This window comes from Chenopodium album, chromosome 2 (genome assembly GCF_948465745.1).
Source record: "Chenopodium album chromosome 2, dcCheAlbu1.1, whole genome shotgun sequence".
NCBI lineage: Eukaryota > Viridiplantae > Streptophyta > Magnoliopsida > Caryophyllales > Amaranthaceae > Chenopodium > Chenopodium album.
Genome location: NC_137835.1, coordinates 70,589,654 through 70,611,650, shown reverse-complemented (window position 1 = coordinate 70,611,650; position 21,997 = coordinate 70,589,654). Strand labels below are relative to the sequence as shown.

General features: G+C 34.6%; 1 protein-coding gene across 1 annotated transcript; it reads left to right on the top strand.

Annotated features, from left to right (window-relative positions):
- Positions 1 to 6,903: 6,903 nt before the first annotated feature.
- LOC145600283 (heavy metal-associated isoprenylated plant protein 7-like) lies at positions 6,904 to 9,287 on the top strand. Its single transcript, XM_081656205.1, has 5 exons — positions 6,904 to 7,107; positions 7,264 to 7,552; positions 7,763 to 7,968; positions 8,182 to 8,269; positions 8,750 to 9,287. The coding sequence occupies exons 1-5, from the start codon at positions 7,099 to 7,101 to the stop codon at positions 9,217 to 9,219; spliced, it is 1,062 nt and encodes a 353-aa protein (XP_081512331.1). The 5' UTR covers positions 6,904 to 7,098; the 3' UTR covers positions 9,220 to 9,287.
- Positions 9,288 to 21,997: the final 12,710 nt, after the last annotated feature.

Here is a 21,997-nt window from a genome sequence, read left to right as displayed (position 1 = left end):
GTTTTTGTTTAGGTTGTAGATTTGGAACTATTAGTCTACCAGTCCGCATTAAGCAGCATAAAGATTGCTGAAAAAATGTCAATTAATTGCTATTCTCAAACCTTGTACACGTTCACATGATGAGCAAAGTATTGGGTTCCTAATAAGGTTCCAAGAATATATTGTGGGACTTTATCTATCATAACTTCATAAGAGTAGGCCCTCATGAGTTGGACTGAAAGACTCTCCATGCACGTATATGTTTCTATTTTAGTTTTCTCACTTGATTTTATTTTTTCACTAAATGCAAGACTACTGACTAGATATCATAATAACTTTATATTCAAGAATGATATGGTGTATAGAGAGCCGTAAGAGCAAATAATGTGACAGAGATTTGATCTAACATATTAAATAAAACTTCTTATCAAGACTTTAACGAACTGATTTAGCCAGTTGATCATCCATGTAATATATGTGACATCAAATTAAAATTATCAAACCTTTTCATTCTAGAATCTATATACTTGGAAAATATATGTTAAATAATTGATGAACCACCGTTGTTGATGTTGATAAATCTTATTTTCTTAATAAGAATACGAGATCTTAGGGAATTGTATTTGTTGCAAGTAGCTATCAATTTGATAGCTCAAGTTAGGTTAAGATAATGGCAACTTGCCTCAATGAGATGTCTAGCTAGCCCCAAGAAGATTATTATTGACAACTACCTTTCCAGTTAGCTTTGAATTTCTTAGAACACTTACAAATGAGGGGGAATGTTGAAACCCATTATTATAGGCTCACTTGTAAGTATCTCACATTGGAGAAAAAAGAGAGAAATGACCACCTTATAAGGTAAATGAGTTACTCCTACCTACTATTACCAATTGGTTCTAGTATGAAACTCTCCTTGTTTAGGTTACCCAAATCTGTTTATTTTAAATTTTAACATTAAAGTATTTACTTCCTAAACTACACATGTAATTTCCCTACATTGATGAAAGATGAGAGAGTTAAACACTTATAATTGTAATCCTTTTATTATCATTTGGTTTTGATATATATGATGAAACTTTCTTACACTAATGAAGCAGACCCTCTCTTTTGGTGATGGATGTGACCTAAACCTGTATTTAACATGCTATTAGAGCAAGCCTACGGTTTGAGACTTTGGTTTTAATGGAGGCTACTCTTTCATTTATCCTATGGTTTTAAGATCAAAAATCTTCAAACTAGTGAATTGGACCCTCTCACTTTGATGTTAGAGGTGCGACTCAAGCCTGTATGTATAAGATAGGCTTCACGTCATTGTGAATTGAGTTTGGTTGAGCTAGTTGTCCTCAATGTTAGGTTTGGGTTCAAGTCAGTTTATGTTCAGCTTAGGTAATTACAAGATGCTCACCATTTCGGGTGCAATAAGTATGATTCAAGTCAAAGTAGGGACAAGTTCAACTTTAGGTTTGGAATTGGTCAAATTGGGTTTGGGTGATTTTATAAAATAAGAAAAAATTAAAAAAAAAAAGTTTCAAAAATCATATATGCATCTAGCTAGCCATCTTGTGAATTGTATCAGAAATTTTTAGGTAGGTCATTTTTGGGCTCAGGTCAAATTCGGGTCAGAGTCAGATAAATCCCTATCAAATTACGATCAAATTAGGCCAGACTTGTATTTGATCACTTAGGTTGGACTAAAACTTGAACTAGTAATTTCTTATTTAAAGAAGACTATGAAAACTGATGTCCAATAATAGAATGTTTCAGTTGGTAAGTGGTTTGAGTTCTAATAGATTTAGACGTTTGTTCCAATTTGGATCATTGTCAGATCTGGTCAAATAAGTTAATTTCGATTGAGGTAATAAAATTTCTAGTTCATACGAAGTTTGCGAATTCGAGTTATAAGTCATTCATTGTTCGAGTTCCGGTTGTATATACATTAATACATACAAATCATTGCAAATTCAGATGGTTTCTTACTTGGACCAGGTAAATGTTTGATAATGCAACTTTGTAGCAGGTTATTAGTTGAAAATTTTTATTGGACTTGTTAGATCTTTGAACTACATGATGTTTTTGCTCACCCCTACTAGTATCAAGTATTAACCCCATCAGGCCATCACATTATTCACATTATACGCAACACTTCCACCGCATCCTACAAGTTCGTGCTTGTTCGTTGTCTTGTTTTGGCTTAATGTCCACAATTCATTCACTTTCTCAACTCTTGATCACCTTCCTTATTTTGCACGCATCTCCCTTTTTCTTCTAAACTAAATTTTGTTTATTTTCATTGATAGTGATTTTGACGGCGGTTCTTCAGTGTTTATCATTTAGGCTCACAAAAGTTTTGAAGCATTAACTGAGTGCTAATATGTAGATATCAAACATTTTTTTCCACTAAATAAAAGTACAAAAAAAAAGTAGAGGATTACTTGTACGTACTATCTCTAATGAAAAGATTAAAAGTTTAGATCAGTGTCTTATCTTTAGTGATTATATAAGTTTATAACTCGTACTCATCCATATCCACTTCTATATTTTCCCCATTTTTACATGACTAAATACCTTATCATATCTTTAATGTGATTAATATTAGTCACTAGATAAAAATAAATTAATTAATAAATAAATAGTAGTCGCTAGGCAAAATCTAGTTGGAAATTGATCAAATATGGTTCGAGAAGATTTGAAATGAAATTAAAACAAATGATAAGTTGTTTTTATTATTGATCATTATTTGTTATTTCATTTGAAAAAAATTATGTAGAATGAAATAATAAATGTGATAGAAGCTCATATGACAATCATTAGCTAGTTAAATGTGAGAGATTTTGGGACACTAAGTGGTAGGAAGGATAATGTATTAAGGGTAACTTTTAGTTAATTTTAAGGTAACTTTTTGCCTTTTTTTTTGGTAACTTTAAACATAATACAATTTTTAAATAAATAGACAACAAGAAAAGTTTTATAAAGGTAATTTAATTACATTAACTAACTAATAATTGATTTTTAGTCATTTAAAATGTGATTCTTTACTAATAAAGCTTATATAATTTTTATTTGTATTGGGTTACTTTAATGCATATTGGGGTAAGTTTTATTCATTTCAGGGACAACTTTTGATCACTATAGCTATCTTTATAATTGATGTACAATAATTATTGTACACCCGATTTTTTTAAGAGTTTGTGTTCTCAAAAAGAGTGTAAAAAACTAAAAACCAATTATGGACTACTAAAAGGTGAAATTCTAAGAAACTAATATAATATAGAGTAAATATAAACTTTTTAGTTCATCTGTCAATTTTGGAATGGATATACTCAACCCTTCTAACAAAAGGGTAAAAACTAAGGTAATCATGCGATTAAGAAGCATTGAGGAGACCACCAAAAATTTGATTTCGACTCCACATTCAATTCCCAATGCAAATTTTGTATATATCATATATACAATGTGAAAACCCTAGTTGAATATGACTCTAATACCACTTGTTATAAATGGGTGAAAGGCAAAGAGGAGAGAAACACTACTGAATATAATCCAAGTGATGATCATTGGTTTCCGAAATGATTAAACACAAAGGGGACAGAATAGTCCCCTTAGATGATGAACTATAAGTCTGTTAATTTATCTTTTGATGTGTGGCTAATATAAGACTTCGTACTTGAATTGAAAATTAGCATGACAAAAAGGTGCTCAAATAACATTACAGTCTCTTCACCGTTATTATTGGAAGAGAGGTAACATGATTATTTTGTACTCGTCATACAACCAATAGTAAAGCAAACTTAAGGATATAAACTTGGTGAGTTCATTGGTGATGATAATTTAAATTTCCTCGTCATACAAACAACAACTAATAGTAACTTACAAGGTCGGTACCATTGGTTGCCTAGGTTGCTCAATAAAATACTCAATTGCACTAATGAAGCTAATCAAATTTATTCAGTTTGCACTAATGAGCAAATTGGTTTTGCTCATCTTACCCATCACAGAGTACTTTACATATTTACCTAATTTTTACATGTTAAAAAATTAAAGCAAAATGAGTGAAACCAGTACACTCATTTTTCGCAAGCAGGGAAACATATAACCAGATGTACACAACAATGTGCAATTGGATGTATAATAAAAATGGACCGATAACTTAATGTCTAGCATACAATGGCAATATTGTACAATTGTACTCATGACTTCTAGTGTCTTATGATAACCGTTTTCAACATAAAACTTATTACAATTGTACTCCACGACTCTATATTACATGTAATCTAGTCAACAAATTGGCTATTTCCTTTGTTAATTTGTGAAAATAATTGAAAATATATTGCAACATTACCGTTTGTAATTTTAATTATCGGATTCGATCTTGATGCCCACTGACCACTGACAAGTAATTCCTATTTCTGTAACCAATGTTAATGATAATAGTTTCACCATACACATATACACATGGCATTTAATATAAATGTCAGTCCATGAAAATAAAAGAAAAATTAAAATCCTAGTTGAATAGATTTATTGTTTATCACTAAAGAAGGGAAACAAAAATCTTAGTTGGGTAGATTTAATTACATGACAATTATAGCATTAGAATTAATCACCAATACAGAAGAGCCAAAATTGAATCGAAGGTATTGGCGTCCTTTCCAATTTGTTATTTTTTGAGCTCTTGGAAATATCATTGAATTCTACTCGTAAAAGAATCCAAATTTACCACCAATAGTGATCTTGCGTAGCATGGATCAATCACGCAACTATGCATAAATTTACTTTTTTTATGTTTTCAAGTAAACATTTTGGACTTGTTACCCAATTTGACTACGTTTTTAACTTAGTTTTAGTGATCAATTTAAAAAGGTAAATCAAAGTCTTATTTTTGACGATTTTAAATAAATATCCTAGTTTTTGAAACTTCGACTCAATTAGTTTTCTAAGTTAGCTCATTAATGTAATAATAGCACAAAATGTAACAATAGCACAAAATAAAAGTAACTCAAACTTTATGAAACACCTTAAAACATAAAGTAATTCGAACTTTTATAAATAATAAAAGAAGTATAAAAATTGTGAGACACATCAATGAGTTGCATAAACAATAGGGTAATGCTATATGTAACATTAACAAGCATTTAATATCTTTCTACTCGTAATTTGGTATTAATTTAGGAATGCATGGCAAAATCACGCGTAAATATGTGTAATTAATAACCTAAGCAGGGGTATCATTTTCCACTTCAATTAAGTAGCCAGGGGGAGGGGTTTGGGAAAGGCGGGAGGTGATTGTGTTATATTTGCTTGAGAACCCTAAGAACCAAGAGCAATCTTACTTCCTTGTAGTTCCTGCTTTAGTAGCTACATTGATCGAACTCCAAGCTCCATCAGTGTTGATTTTTCACATAAACTGGTTGAGGTGGCTTCCACGACCCATTGCTACTTGCAGAAGCTACTTGCTTCCTCTTACCTGCATGATGTGATTAGTTGATTGATTATTAGTAATAAAAAAGACGAAGAAGACATGCACGCATGATTAAGTATGTACACCAATCCATTTTTAACATAAAATAGTTTAAAGCAGTACTATCAAATTCACGCCTATGATCATCTTAAATTGATTCAATGAGATGTAATTTTAGCAGGTTTTCCTAGTTGAAAAGAATTGCAAAGTGCGGAGTCATGATCCTTAATATAGTTTATGAATCTATTCAATCTAAGAAAGCTTAAATTGGTGCCCTAAGGTGTCCTTAATGTTTGTTCCAAGTTAATGTAGAGAAAGGCGCAAAGGTTGTGTCAAGACAACTTGATTGTGGACTGGTGATAAATTAAAGGTCTCCTTACATCTTGTAATTACTGACGTCATGTGAAGGTAATTTACTGTAAAATCACTTTAATCAAATTCTACAACTACATTATTATCATAAGTGAATTTACTAACTGATATCACTTGTTAACTAGCTAAGGGACGAGGACATAGCAAAGGGCTAAGGGTTGGCTATGATGTATTGTTGAATGACCGTGATTTGTTATAAGAATACAATGGATATTGCAAACTTAGGGCATGTTCTCACAGCTTAATTTCAGTTCAGTTCACTTCAGCTTCAATCAGTTTAGTTCAGTTCCTAATTTATTTCTCTTATAAACAATTCAGTTCAATTCAATTAATTCAGTTTAGTTCAGTTCCAATCAGTTCAGTTTAGTTTAGTTCCAATCTGTTCAGTTCAGCTCAGTTCAATAAATCAAAACAGACCCTTAAATATACTCCATTCATTTCAAATTATTTTGATGGTTAGGTTAAATTAATTTGATTAAGCTAAGTTTCCGACTCGCTTATGAACTAAATTCCACACTTTTATAATTACAAATTCAAAACTAGAATTCGAATATTTATTATCTTAAATTAACGTCATTTCAAATTTCATCTATTACGTTTTGGCTATCATCATATTCCCTTGTTCATATGATTCATCAATTCACTTACTCACTCACTCCACCTTCATGATCTTTCTTCTACTCATCCATTATTGACAAACTAACTATATATAGATATCATGCTATGAAATAATCTTACAATAACTCAGTGCACTGAGCTTAATTTTCATTATCACAAAGTTCAATCTTATTAAATAATTTTTAAAATATATGTCGATCAAACCGTAACACTTAATTACTGAATTGGATAAAACCCAAACTCTAACCTCGAAAGTTGAGCCATGATACATACCCCAAAATACAATCTAGCCATAAAATGATAGTGTCTCAATACCATCATAATTACATTAGTATTGCTAATAATCTATCTCAGAAGATGATTGTATAGCAGGAGGGGAAATGGTAAGGTGGAGCATATCATGTGTCTAGAAGTGGCCTCAAAATGCAGTGCACGTGCTTCCCTATAAAAAGCCACGTCATTTTGGAGGGCGTTGATGATGACGATGAGTGGCCACAGATCTGGCTCTATTCCCCTCACACTCTCTCTTTTCTTTTAACTCCTAAACTCCGCTCACTGTTACTCCTCCCACCATTTCAGTCACCAAACTTTAAATAAAATTCCTCAAAAATAGAGAGAGAAAAAAAAAATCAACAAAATTTTAAAGAAATCCTATTCTCTTCATAAAATCAATGGGAGAGGTTTGTTTATTTATTTATTAATTTAATTTCAGTCATCAAACTTGGATTTTCTCTTATTTATTTTTATCACCAGTAAATTAAAATGATTTCGTATTTGTTTTTGTTTTTTTGGGTGTTAATTGATTTGAATGGTTTTTTATGGTCTGTTTTGTTCAGGAGAAGAAGAAGGCTGAAGGAGAGGAGAAAAAGGCGGAGGAAGGGAAAAACCCGGAACCGGAAAAGAAGGCGGAGAAAACTGAAAAGGCTGCTGCGGCGGCGGCCGCAACGGAAGAAAAACCAAAAAGTGATGAAAAGAAATCAGAGGATGGAAATAAAAATGACAAAGATGGTAAAGATTCGAAAGAAGAACAACCACCACCTCCGCCTCCGGAGATTGTTTTGAGAGTTTACATGCATTGCGAAGGTTGCGCTCGCAAAGTCCGTAAATGCCTTAAAGGCTTTGACGGTATGTCAGTGGCAGAGTGACCTTGCTCTAGTAACAGTCCGTTACTATTATTAATACTACCTCCGATTTTTTTTCATTTCCAATATTTCAAAGTTGCAACTAATAAAAATCGGAGTTAATATTTATATATTATTTTTAATATTATTATTTTTGAGATTCAGTCCTGTGTCGCTTTGATTCGATTAATTGAGCTTTTATTTCGATTGTTAGGGGTGGAAGACGTGACGACGGATTGCAAGACGCACAAAGTGGTGGTGAAAGGAGAGAAAGCAGATCCGCTGAAGGTGTTAAGTAGAGTACAAAAAAAGACGCATCGTCAAGTCGAGCTACTTTCGCCGATTCCGAAACCACCCGCCGAAGAGCCTAAGAAGGCCGAGGAGAAAGAAGCACCTAAACCAGAAGAGAAAAAGGAAGAGGTGTAGTATTTTCATTTAATTATTTTATTGTTACTTTACATTTCTTTTAATTTGTTTGGATTTTCCTAAATTAACTATTTTCCGTTATAGTGTGACTTTTGTGTAGTTCGATATACTCGCACTACTTTTATTTTCTTTTTAGCTTTATTGCAATTGGGCTAATATTATTTTAATTTGTTTAATTTTAAAAGTGTTTATTTTTGTATTATGCAGCCAAAAATAATAACTGTGGTGCTCAAGGTTCACATGCATTGTGAGGCTTGCTCCTTAGAGATCAAAAAACGTATAGAGAAAATGAAAGGTGATTCCCTTTTTTTATTTTTTTTATTTTTTATTTTTTTTTTATTATTATTATTATTATTTCCCTATTATAAACCAGAGATAAAATCTTGGTTCATTAACCGACCCCATTGTTAGGATTAAGACTTGAACATTGGTCTTATTATATCCCAAGTGTATCATCTTTTATACACCACTAGTATTTTCATATCAACACTTTTTGTGGGGCTACAATTACGAATTTGCCAAATCAAGTATTTTTGATATGAATTTTATTGTTTCTCGTTGTAGTAATGATGTGATTTTCTGTCAATGAATATAAAAAAATTGATGTGATTTTCTATTCCTTGCATCAAAATGAGGACATTCTTCTATTTTTATCTATTGTTTAACAACTGAAGAAATCATGATTAGTTAATTGGTTAAAAATTGATTCTTAATTCAGCCATACATTAATTTAGTCAGTGATTTGTTTATTGAATAAATTATTGAATGATTTCAGAGGTCGAAGAAGCAACCCCAGATCTAAAGAACTCATTAGTGACGGTAAAGGGTACGTTCGAGGCGGCGAAGATAGTGGAGTATGTATACAAGCGCACCGGGAAGCATGCTAGCATAGTGAGCCAAGATCCTCCTGCGGAGAAGAAAGAGGATGGGAAGGGCAAAGAAGGGAAAGAAGAAAAGAAAGGGGAAAATGATGAAGGGAAAAAGGGTGAACAAAAAGGGGAGGGGAAGGGAGACAAAAAGGAAGAAGCCGGTGGCGGTGGCGAAGGGGGCGGGGGAGGAGAGGAGGGAAAAGGAGTAGCGGGCGAGGGCGATGGGGCGGCCATGGTGGTGGAGGAGGGACCTAGGATTGTAGAATTGAAGAGGAATGAGTTTAACCATTACCCTCCTAGGTATGCATTGGATATGTATGCATATCCTCCTCAAATCTTTAGTGATGAAAACCCTAATGCTTGTTCTATAATGTAAATTTTTACTTGTAAAACCAATTTATGGGGATAAATATTTAGTTGATTTTACTAGTACAAGTATAATTTTGGGATATGTTAAAAGAAAAAAAAAAAAAAAAAAAAAAGTGAGGGGTGGTGGCCTAGTGGTGGGAGGAATGGAAGGGTAATTGTGTAAATTCATAATTCGCCTTTTCTTTTTGTCTCTTTACATGTGCTCTTTGGTTAGCAAGCTCCTTTTAGTAGTTTAGTATAAAATCCATGCAGAGAAATCCTAGAATGAAATTTTTGGTGAGGACCTTTTGTACCTTTTTGTTGTTTTTAATAATGTAGTAGAAAAATAGAAATCAAAATAATGATTTATGTAGTACATATACTACTAATAATGTAGTAATGTATTATATTAACAATGAGTAAATAAATAAGTATTTATAGTACATACGTAACATACCACTTGGAATCCAATTTGGTTCTCCAATGCAAGCCTTACTGTTGTTTTAGCTATATTACCAATTTGATATTCTAGAAAATCTTAATGCTTTTATAGATTATTGAACTAGTTAAATATATAACATGATCATAAGATTTAAGTTAACTAGGTTATCGTTGTTTCTTGTAACTTGATTTTTGTCTTCTATCGTTATTCGACGAAATTAACATGATTAAATGATTAACATAATCATGGAGGCTGTATAAAGTTTTTCAATATATATACTAAAACAATATACTCTTAAGATCAGTTTTCAAAAAAAAAAAAAAAATACTCTTAAGATCAACATCCTAATCAAAATCCTTAGCTGATGGTCGGAGTTGTCAAATTGGTCTATAATATACTTTTAAGATCAACATATATTAATCAAAAATCTAAACTGATGGTTGAGGGAACGTATTCAGATTGGTGTAAATTCTATCAATATCGAATTGGCTTTCATTACATTAGCCGTATTAGGAAGTAGAAATAAATTACGAATCAAAGGCAACTAAGACACAAAGTACAACAGAGGGATAGTTAAGTGTTTCTTACAAATTGGAATCCTAAGCATTAGCATGGCAGTTAGTTGAGTATAGTTAATTTAGTAGGCAATCTAGACATAGTAGCATATTTTGAGAATCTTTGGTAATTTATAAATATGTACCAAAGGAGAAACTGAGAAAGAGATGGGTCCCTAAGATTCAAGTGGGGGTGGAACTGAGCTATCTGCCTTTGCTCTCTGGTCCCAAAATACCATATGGTTTTGCAACTGCTCTCCATTTCTTTTTGAACTGTAGTGCATTAGGGTTTTTATTTTATTTTATTTTTTTAATTGAGATGTTTATAATTTAATCACTTCTGATTAAAAGTGAAATTTATTAGAAATTTACATCTATTTCAATGAGGTCTACACCTAATGATTAATACTTAATGCATTTGTTCGATATGTTATATGTGCCAATCCCTTCACCCCTTATGGCTCAATCAGACCCGAACGTCTTCGGGCCGTTGGATAAGCATTTAAAATCTTGCTAAAGTGGCATTAATTTGGGAAATCATGAAAAATCACGCGTCGATCGGTGTAATTAATGTTAATTTTAATTTAATCTTTCTAATTTTAACTACCTTATCCAATGCACCCGGGGCATTCGTTAGCATTTGCCACATTATAACTCTATAAGTATTATGCTTGATAATTAGTGGTGTAAAATTTGACTCGATGGACCCAATCAGAAACCGATTTGAAATAAATTAAATTCAGAATATAAGTTTTATAAACACAATAATTTAGTATGACTTAATATTAAAATTGATCCGATTCAACCCGACTTGACCCATCATTAAAGTTTACCTATACACTTGAATTGACACCTCTATACGTAACTAAACATGTATTTCAATTGTCAAGGTCCTACCACAATTTTACTCATCTACAAACATTAGTACCTAACCTGAGATTTGGATTGGTGACAATTTTTTAGGTCTTAGAATCATACAAAATCCAAATTGAGATCTTAACGACCATGGTCCCTAACTTTATATCAATTTGTGAATGAGTGAAATACTTATACATTTTTAAGGGATGTATTTATTTTTACTCTTTCTTTTGTTTGCTTGATGTGTGTTTGTTCCGTTATTTCTTTTTAATAGTATTTCACTAATATTTGGGTCTGAGCAATGCCTCGAGTCGTTACATGATGAGGTTAATTATTAGTGACTCCATCTTCTCATTATTAAATTTACTTTTTATATTGTCATTCATTACATATTAATATTTTAATTTCAGAAGAGAGCATAAAAGTATGTCATAGCTTTGCCTCAAAAAAGCTTTATTAGCTTGGTATGAAGGCATGTAGTGTTAGAATGGGAGGTTATATGGTTCAAATCTTGTATGACGAGTTGCCTACTAATAAGTTTATTTATTTAATTTATTCTTCTATTATATGTTTACGAGACTTTAAATGTAAATCAAATGGGCGAGTGTGTCATGTGATAGACTGATAGTAGAGTTTAATTGAGACAGCTTTAAAACCATAGTGTAGAAGTATAGATGTACAACTTTGCGCAACAACTTTTATATTTACAATGATAAACAATAATAATCTTTGCAATTAATACTAGTCTAATAAGATTTTATATGAGTATACATACTACTAGTTCTTTTCCCGAGCAACGCTCGGATATTCAAAAGGAATTTTTTTATTTTTTATTTTTTATAAATTATTATAAATTTGTACGAAGTATCTATTTATATTATCTAAATATTATAGATTAAATACGGTAATGTAGAGTACTTATCTCTAATTTTAGTTTGCTGAAATGTTATGAATTTGAAATTGAGTAAAAATTCTTTTTTTAAAGTTGAAAACGAACAATACATAGATTCAAGTGATTATATATAATACATTTTATAGATTAATGATTAAATTTTTTATTTATTTAAGTTGTTATTATTGTTCTATCTTTCAGGTTGTTTAGGTTGTCTATTCACTTTTTATTTATTTATTTATTTATTTATTTATTTATTTTTATGATTATTATTAGCTATCTTATTTTGAAAAAAAAAAAAGATTTTTGGGGGAATTTTTTTTAATGTGAGCGTGACACGTGTATTTTGGGGGAAATGCTGGTGATTACTTTAGTATATACTCCGTAGTATTGATTGATTATATTATATATATGGTCACTCAAAGTCATGTTTTCTGTAAGGGAAAAAGATTAAGAAACAAAGGCGTTATTATATTATTTGGAAAATGATTTATACAACTTTATGGTGATCCATGGGTGTTGAGAGAAAGATTGTACAAGAACTCAATAAGTCTTTCCTCTAAATTAGGGCCTCCGTTCCTATTTAATGAAATGAACTAAACTGAACTCATTGAGGTTGAATTGAAGTAAACTGAACTGATTAAAGCTAGCTGAATTGATTTAATTAAAATTAAACTGAACAAAACAGACACTAGTAATATAAAATTTATTTATTTAATAATTTTATCATTTTCGAATAGTAAGCATATTCAAATGCTAAATATTTCATTTAGAAGGAGAGGTATCTGATTTGAACACATAATTTTCTTATTATGTTAACTATTGATACCAAATCAGAGAAACTAGTCAATCAACGAGTTACTCCCTCCGTCCCTAAATTACATTCCTCTTTCTAACATTTATTCCTCACATAATAGAGAGAAAGAGGAATATAATTTAGCGACGGAGGGAGTATTAATTTAATGGTTGAAGTCCATGATCAGTTTATATATCGTAGGTTTGTAGCTACAAGCCTACAACTTCACAATCACCAAGAGATTGAGTTTTAGAAAAAGGGTCAAACTTGTAATTAATATAATCCATTTTAAAATTCCATATACTTGAAAAAGAAAAGTAGAACTAAATTAGCAACAAAGAATGATGTAAAATTTAGGGACGTCGGAAGTTTAATACTCCTAGTATTAATAACATAGAAAAGTGTAATGAAGCAATAGTTGTCCACGAAGAAAAGTGGGGACAAAGGTAGGTTCAGAAAGCCATGATAGATAAAATTAATGCGATAGATTTTACTTCATTGTCTCCATTCTTATAGCTTTTATTTTTTAGGGTAATTTCATTCATAAAAAAACAGAGTGCTCTGTTCTCTTGCTCCCTTCTTATTGCAATTATTAGCAACTAGAAATGGTAGAGCTTCTGCCCACCAGACCTTTTTTTTTTTTTTTTTTTTTTTTTTCAATTTTTTTTTATTTTGAAATGGATATGTCAATGCATGTGTCTACTATATATGTATTTTATTATCTTTATATATACCTTTGTACTTTTTTAAAAATGAAATTATGAAAGTTTGTCTATTATGTGGTACTAGTACTATTCTTTTTCGAAATTTACCTTATGTTCAAAATTCAAATATGAAATGTAATGAGTTACTTTGTTTATGGCGTTTAAGGCTCGTGAACAAATTATGTGTACATCACTAGTCTATCATTTATGTACTGAGGATTGATTCCTTTATTAATGTATCAGGATGATAGAGTATTTTCAGGTATTCAAGGCTTCTAAACAAATTATGCTTACAATACTTGTAGACACCTAAAAATGTCTCCCAAAAATCAAACCCGATGATAAATAACCTTTCACCGCCATTGTTGGTCGGGTTTAGTATTTAATCCCGAGAGTGCTTAAAAAATCGTATTTTATTCATACTTTTGAAAGGTCCATGGATTAGTCTTGATGTTTGGTAAAAGCATAGTTTTTATTTTAGCCCAAACTTATTAATTAATTTTTAGCCCAAACCTTTTTTATTTTATTGTTTTATTATTTATTTTTGGCCCAAATGTTTTATTTATTTTTATTTTATTATTTTCTTATTTTAGCCCGAATAATAAAAGTCAGAAAAAAGCCCGAAATTATCAATCGGCACTTAAAAAGCCGAAAGAAATTAGGGTTAAAAATGAATTTAGACGGAAAAATGGACTGGAAGTGACCGTGTCACGGCACAGTCTGACCGTGTCACGGGAACCCTTCCCGTCTGACGGTGGGACTTCCCATGACACGGGAGGTCTGCCGTGACACGGGATGTTCCGTGTCCTTTCCGCGTAAACCCTTAACGCGTTTTTCATTCCGTTTTCTGAAAATTTCCCGCGTCACTCCAAAACTGTACCGTGTCACGGGAAAGTGTACCGTCTGACGGTACAGTCTGACCGTGTCACGGTACAGTCTAACCGTGTCACGGGATACTTTTTTAGGGTTTTTATCATTTTAGGGTTCCGTGTGCTCCCTCAGCACATTTCCCTATAAATACCCCCTCATTTCTGATGAACGGGGCGACCGGGAATTTTATTATTTTATTTTCTCTCTTCTATGCTATTAACCTAAACACTAGCCTACCCTTTTCACTTCAAAATTCCTTCTTCAAGCACTCAAAGGAGTCCATATTTTACTCGAGGTTCTGTCCTTAAGCCAAGGCGTGGAAGGTAGAATCGTTTGAGGGTTTGGCCCCAAAATCAACCTTATTTCATTTAATTTAATTTAGTTGTTGTTTTATTATTTCCTTGAAGTTACTAACTCGTTTATTATTTTGTAGTTGCAAACAAACAGATTCAAAGGAAGGATCATGCTCTTTTTATTATTATTATTTCTCTAACGATTTTTATGTTGTTGGAATTGTGATTAAATTGGTTTTAATATTAATATTTATTCTATTATTTTTATTGATCACCATATTGCATGTTTAAAGGGAATATGTAATTGAAAATCACGCCTAATAAGATAATTTGGACAACCGGTTTAGGATCCTTTTAATCTTATTATTAATTGAAGTGATCACCAAATTTTTAGAATTATGTGTGCATTAATTTTGAACCAATTTAGTTAAATAATAGTTTGGAGCGAATTGAATTATTGTTTGTATGCCTTTGAGATCGAAGGAATGCTTTTCACTATAAGAATCGAGTAGAGGCCAATACGGGCGAATGTGACTCCATGACTCACTTCGTACCATCATCCCCGATCCTCCTTTCGTGGTTCCGAACCATATGGAGTTAGTAATCTCATGGATTATGAATGGGGTGTAACCTTCACGGGTCAATCGTTGTTGCCTTCGTTGTCCCTTATTCGTGGTTGCCTTTTATGATCCGTGAACGGTTTACAAGTTCCTTAAAAACTTGTTGGCGGCTCCCTACTTTATTTGTCCCTAATCGTATTATGTCAATTCTCACTTCCTATGAGTGCCAAGCATATTCACCACATGCTTTTAACGTAGGCGCACTTCGAACGACGCCTACAATTTCGCGACTCCACTGGGGAGGATTCTTAATTATTTATCGATTTGAGTGATCGGTATTTAATTAAGATGAGTGGATGAGACTTGAAAGATTCTTGAAAAAATATTCCTGTGATTAATTTGGCATTTTTGCATCTGCATAGACGTTTTAACGTCGCATTCAGGTCTGTCCCGTAGGAAAAATTGGATAACTTGATTGCGCGCAAAAGCAAACGGGGCACCAGTCAGATTTTCTGACTGCCGTGTCACGGAAGAGTCTGCCGTGTCACGGCAGTCCTAAAATCAGTCCGGTGGCTTATTTTCTTTTCTCACAGTCGACTTCCTTCGATTTTTCTGAAAAAACGTATGTGTTCTACATGCGTCTTAGCCCCGGGGGATTTAAGCTCTATCAACCCAAAAACGTTCATGGCAATAAGGGTTCATCCGAGTCATTAAATCCACCCAAACCATGGAGTCGAGTTCGATTTCATCACGAACTCGCGGAGCCGCCTGTTGGCATACACCCTCAAGGGAGGCTGCCTTGCTAACGCGTCCAAACTCTTAACCATGGTACCCCTTTGACACCCAAAGCTTGACCAATAGTTGAACATAGATCTCGACCCTAGGTTGCGAACTTTTTTACATCATCGTGCCTAAATGCTATGTGGTTGTTTGGTGCTAACCCTCATGTGTTTGCTCTTTTTGTTTAACCCATGACCGAGGATTTTTATTCTCACATAGTAATTAGTACGGACTTAAAATCGATTAAAATCTGAAAAAATCACAAAACTGACCTGGAACTGCGCACCGTGTCACGGCATGTTCTGCCGTGTCACGGTGAACAGTGCCGTGACACGGGAAAGTTTATCGTCTGACGGTAGACTGGACCGTGTCACGACAGTCTGCACCGTGACACGGTGCCCAGGAAAGTGTCCTGTCAGTCTTTTTCTCGATTTTTGTGCGAATGCTGTGTCCAGTTTTGAGTCGTGTCTAGCTATACAGTCAAAACACGCGTCTATAACTTCACTTAATCACTCACATGTCGTGTTCACACACTTTTTTGCTTTAAGTCGTGCACCACTTTTTTGACCGTATTTTAGGGAAGTCTTGTTTTTGTGTTAAAAAAAAAAAAAAAGGAAAGAGAGACTCCCGTGACACGGGAATTTATCCCGTATGACGGGAGAAATGTCCCGTGTCACGGCAAAAAAAAAAAAAAAAAAAAGTCAAATATTCCCGTGACACGGGATGCTATCCCGTCTGACGGGAGAAGTTTCCGTGTCACGGCAACAAAAAAAAAAAGCGCCAGTCAAGTCTTCCGTGTTAATTTGGTCCTCGCGTCAGTCATTTTGATTATTGTTCACATGTCTAGCCATACGATCATACCACGAGTCTTATAACATCACTTAGTCACTCACGAGTCAAGTATAGTCCACACACTTTCTTTATGTTCTGACTCGAGTCGTGCACCAGGTCGTTTATGATCGTATATTAGGTTCATGCACCCTTTTTTCGTCATAATAAAAAATGAGTGGAGTTTTCTCACCTGTTTTCAAATGTCTATTTTTTTTTCCTTCCTTTCCTATCTTGAGCAATGAGTCAAACAATTAAGTGAATTATTTTATTTCACAGTACTTGTTCAAGGAACAGAGATAGATCAATACGGTTCGAGCCATTACCGCAACAATCTCTCAGATCTAATAGGCGTTCAAAGAGAACTTTGTCATCTCCGTTACTCATCACCTTTCAATGGCCACTAAAGAAGACATTGAGAACATCAACAAATCCATTGAGGCACTGTCTTCCATGATGCAAACCCTTACCACTAGGGTCACTACCATGGAACAAAACAAGGTCACTGTTTCCACCCTTGACAAACTGAAGGAACAAATGAGTAAGATTTCTGAGGATTTCACTTATGTGGAACGGCCTCCCACTCCTTTGAATGTGAAGGACAGACTTCCTGAAAAGTTCTCCACTGCTGATATTCCAAAGTTCAAGCCTACCGACAATTCAATATTCCATTTGAAGGCGTTCTCTGCAACCATGGCTCTTAAGGGATTGGACGTAACACTCTTCCCTACGGTGTTCCCTCTCCCCTTAGAACATGCTTGCCAACAATGGTTCTATTCCCTAGATGCCAAGCGTACTGCGACTTGGCAAGATGTCACCGAAAGTTTCATGAATCGTTACAAGTGTAACATTCAAACTAAAACTTCTGAACGTGAACTCTCCATTCTCAAACAGAAAGAGAATGAAGGCTTCACCGCTTACCTGAACAGGTGGAGGGAAACAGCTTCACTCTTGGTAGATCCTCCCAAAGAAAGAGAGATGGTTCGCCTCTTTATTCAAAATCTGACTCATAAATATAGGGAACATCTCAAATTTCTTCCACTGAACACTTTAGAAGCTGTATACGACATCGGCATCAATATCGAGGATGAGCTAATAAAGACTGCTGGTAGTAACAATAATAACACTTGGAAAAACAAGAAGAACGACCATCCTTCTTCTTCGTCTTCTAAGCACGAAAATACTACCAACAATATAAGCCGAGTTGATATCAATGAAGTGTTAGCTCTTGATGCTCCATTGCCCAAGAAGAAAAGAACTTACACTCCTTTAGGAATGACTTATGATGCAACCTTTGATCGCCTTTACAGTCAAGGCTTGATCACACCTATTGGGCCATTTCCAGAGCCAAAACCTAAAGAAAGGAGCGCAAAATGGAATCCCAATGCCTATTGCAAGTACCATCAAGGAAGGGGCCACACTACGGAGCAATGTTGGAATTTGAAGGACGTCATTCAAGACTTGATGGATGCAAATAAACTTCCTGTCCCTCCAGGCGGCAAGAAGTAATGAATACAAGGCACACATATCCTTCGTGCAAGATTTCATGCTTTTTTTTATTCTTTTGTTTCGACCCTCTCCCCCAATAAGTCTAGCATATGTTCCCGTTATCCATGTGTCTATGTGTCACATTTCTTACCTTCTTCATAAATGAGCATCTCTTTCTTACATTCGATCATGTGATTAGCAAAAAAATAAAAAAAAAATAAAAAAAAAAATTGCCGAACTAAACACAAGGTACACCAATGATTTGAGGCACCTTTGCAACCCTGTCATTCCCCATTAACCACTCAATCACATATCCAGTTCTTCATCAACCACTTTGAGCCTCGTCTAACGTTTGGCCTTCATTTCTTCAACCCACATTCACTTAACCCTAGGATTTGAAGATGTGTAATTGTATAATATTCAAAAAGCAAGTAAAAAAAAAAGTAGCAAAGCAAAAATAAAACAATGTCTAAAGGCAAGTGTTCCAATGTCTTTGATATGAACACGTCTCAAATTGCGTCTCTCATCGAGTGCTCGGTACCGTGCCTGAGAAACATGAATGCTAAGTGAGTGATGGACCGCATGATCTGAGATTGCCTACATTGATTCAAAAGAATGAAAAAAAAAAGTTCAAAGCAAAAAAATATGTTGAAAATAAACTTGCAAAATTCAAAATTTTCAAATTCACAATTACACATCTTGGGGGCTTCTCTCGGGTCTTGAGCCTTTTACCTCTTTCTTCCTTAAACCATCAACTTAACCACATTACAACCCTTGAAAGACCTCTTTGAAGTGTACGTACACTTGTGCAAAGTTCGGTTAGAGCTACGTTCGGCCTGATTCCTAACGGATACGTAGGCAACCTCACATCGAGGTGCGACCACATTCATATTCATATCCATGCATGATCGAGTCAAAGAATATCCAATGCTTATCCCTACCCATTTAGAGCTAGACTTGGGTGCTTGAACCCAAATCACATTAGCTTACCCAGCCTGAAGAGTCATCATCTTTAACTCTTCTCACGTCTCTTTCCATCGCCATAACCCTTGCAGCCAGCCTTAGTATCACATTCACACACTTCACTCACACATCCATATCCATATCAATCATCCTTCCCTTTAAGAGCCCTTTATCATGAAATCTTTTTTCAACACTGTGCATGTTTCATCATATTTAAAGACAACATTCAGTAGAAGAAACATTGCATACTTGCTTAGCTTCCTGACCTGAGCAATGTTCATTGTTTCGCATAATGTGCTAAGAAACATTTATATATCAATGATTTTTAATCATACAAAGCATATCGTGCTTAGCTCCTTGACCTAAGCAACGTTCACTATGCAATAATCACTTCATCTCTATACGTGCTTAGCTTCCAGACCTAAGTAACGTTCAAAATCGCTTCTTTACACCATATATGATGCTTAGCTCCATGACTTAAGTTCATTCATCTATCGTGTCACATGATGTAATTGTCCTTAGCCTCCTGGCCTAAGAACATGAATCTTGCATACATTATTTTCAGGACAAACAATTCAATCCATACGAATCATTTCGTCTTGCTCAAGGAGGAAGTTCAAAACTTCTCTCCCTTTTCATTATTTTATTTTGGGGAAGTTCAAAAAACTTTTTCCAAGTTTTCATCGAAGGAATTTCGAAAATAAAAGTTCAGTTTTCACATCTTTCTTTTTCGGGAGAAAGTCGGTACCCTCCACTCATGACAAAAATTGACGGAAAATTTTTGCTTTTGCATCTTCGTTTTCTTGTGTCTGCACACACACATATACACACACACACACACACACTCACAAGTCATACACATGTCATGTCACATCAAGTCAAACTTGGTAAAGTTAGTGGTCAAGTCAATCACAGTATGTACGACTCCATTGGCAAATTTATTTTTGCAGGTCTTATCTACAGCCCACGTCCGGGGACAAGCGGACCATCTACATCCCACGTCCGGGGACAAGCGGACCACCATCATTTCATGACGCAAGGTTCTCGATACACAGAGACTTGCAATCTCATCATCTTTCGACTTTCCTCAAGCATGGAAAGTATTATCCGGTGGATTTTTCTTCAAGTATAGAAAACCGCCAAATCGGCTTTCCTCAAGCATGGAAGGCATTATAGGTGGAATTCTTCAAGCATAGAATGACACCATATTCATCAGTCGGCTTTTCTCAGGCTTGGAAAGCGTTATCGGTGGATTTTTCTTCAAGTATAGAAAACCGCCAAGTCGGCTTTCCCTCAGGCTTGGAAAGCGTTATCGGTGGATTTTTTCTTCAAGTATAGAAAACCGCCAAGTCGGCTTTCCTCAGGTTTGGAAAGCGTTATCGGTGGATTTTTCTTCAAGTATAGAAAACCGCCAAGTTGGCTTTCCTCGGGCATGGAAAACATCATCAGTGGATTTTTCTTCAAGTATAGAAAACCATAAAATTCCTTTGTCGGCTTTCCTCAAGTATGGAAGGCATTATCGGTGGAATTCTTCAAGCATAGAATGACACCAAATTCGTTCGTCGACTTTCCTCAGGCATGGAAGGTATTATCCGGTAGCTTTCTTCAGGCTTAGAAAACTGCCAAACTCTTCAGTCGGCTTTCCTCAAGCATGGAAAACGTTTCAATCAATGTCACTCAGTAGATTCCTTCAAGCTTAGGAAGCTGCCAAACTCGTTTGTCACCGACACACTGGTGCCAGATACGTATTCTATCCCTTTACTCTTTTTTCTGTGGAATTAACATTTTTCTGCAGGTATCGGCGTGCACAGAATGATTTAGGATCGCAGAACGTCTTAAATCATTCACCGTCCCTATCGGCTACTTTGACTATCGTTTTCGAAACTGACGTTTCTGCAAACTCAGTCAAAGTGGGGGCTTCTGTAGACACCTAAAAATGTCTCCCCAAAACCAAACCCGATGATAAATAACCTTTCACCGCCACTGCTGGTCGGGTTTAGTATTTAATCCCGAGAGTGCTTAAAAAATCGTATTTTATTCATACTTTTGAAAGGTCCATGGATTAGTCTTGATGTTTGATAAAAGCATAGTTTTTATTTTAGCCCAAACTTATTAATTAATTTTTAGCCCAAACCTTTTTTATTTTATTGTTTTATTATTTATTTTTGGCCCAAATGTTTTATTTATTTTTATTTTTTTTATTTTCTTATTTTAGCGCGAATAATAAAAGTCAGAAAAAAGCCCGAAATTATCAATCGGCACTTAAAAAGCCGAAAGAAATTAGGGTTAAAAATGAATTTAGACGGAAAAATGGACTGGAAGTGACCGTGTCACAGCACAGTCTGACCGTGTCACGGGAACCCTTCCCGTCTGACGGTGGGACTTCCCGTGACACGGGAGGTCTGCCGTGACACGGGATGTTCCGTGTCCTTTCCGCGTAAACCCTTAACGCGTTTTTCATTCCGTTTTCTGAAAATTTCCCGCGTCACTCCAAAACTGTACCGTGTCACGGGAAAGTGTACCGTCTGACGGTACAGTCTGACCGTGTCACGGTACAGTCTAACCGTGTCACGGGATACTTTTTTAGGGTTTTTATCATTTTAGGGTTCCGTGTGCTCCCTCAGCACATTTCCCTATAAATACCCCCTCATTTCTGATGAACGGGGCGACTGGGAATTTTATTATTTTATTTTCTCTCTTCTATGCTATTAACCTAAACACTAGCCTACCCTTTTCACTTCAAAATTCCTTCTTCAAGCACTCAAAGGAGTCCATATT

What these genes read in the sequence shown, in the direction of transcription:
- LOC145600283 (XM_081656205.1), top strand. An exon ending in ATGCCTTAAAGGCTTTGACG is followed by an intron (nt 7,553 to 7,762) that starts GTATGTCAGTGG and finishes TTCGATTGTTAG; the next exon opens with GGGTGGAAGACGTGACGACG. An exon ending in CAGAAGAGAAAAAGGAAGAG is followed by an intron (nt 7,969 to 8,181) that starts GTGTAGTATTTT and finishes TGTATTATGCAG; the next exon opens with CCAAAAATAATAACTGTGGT.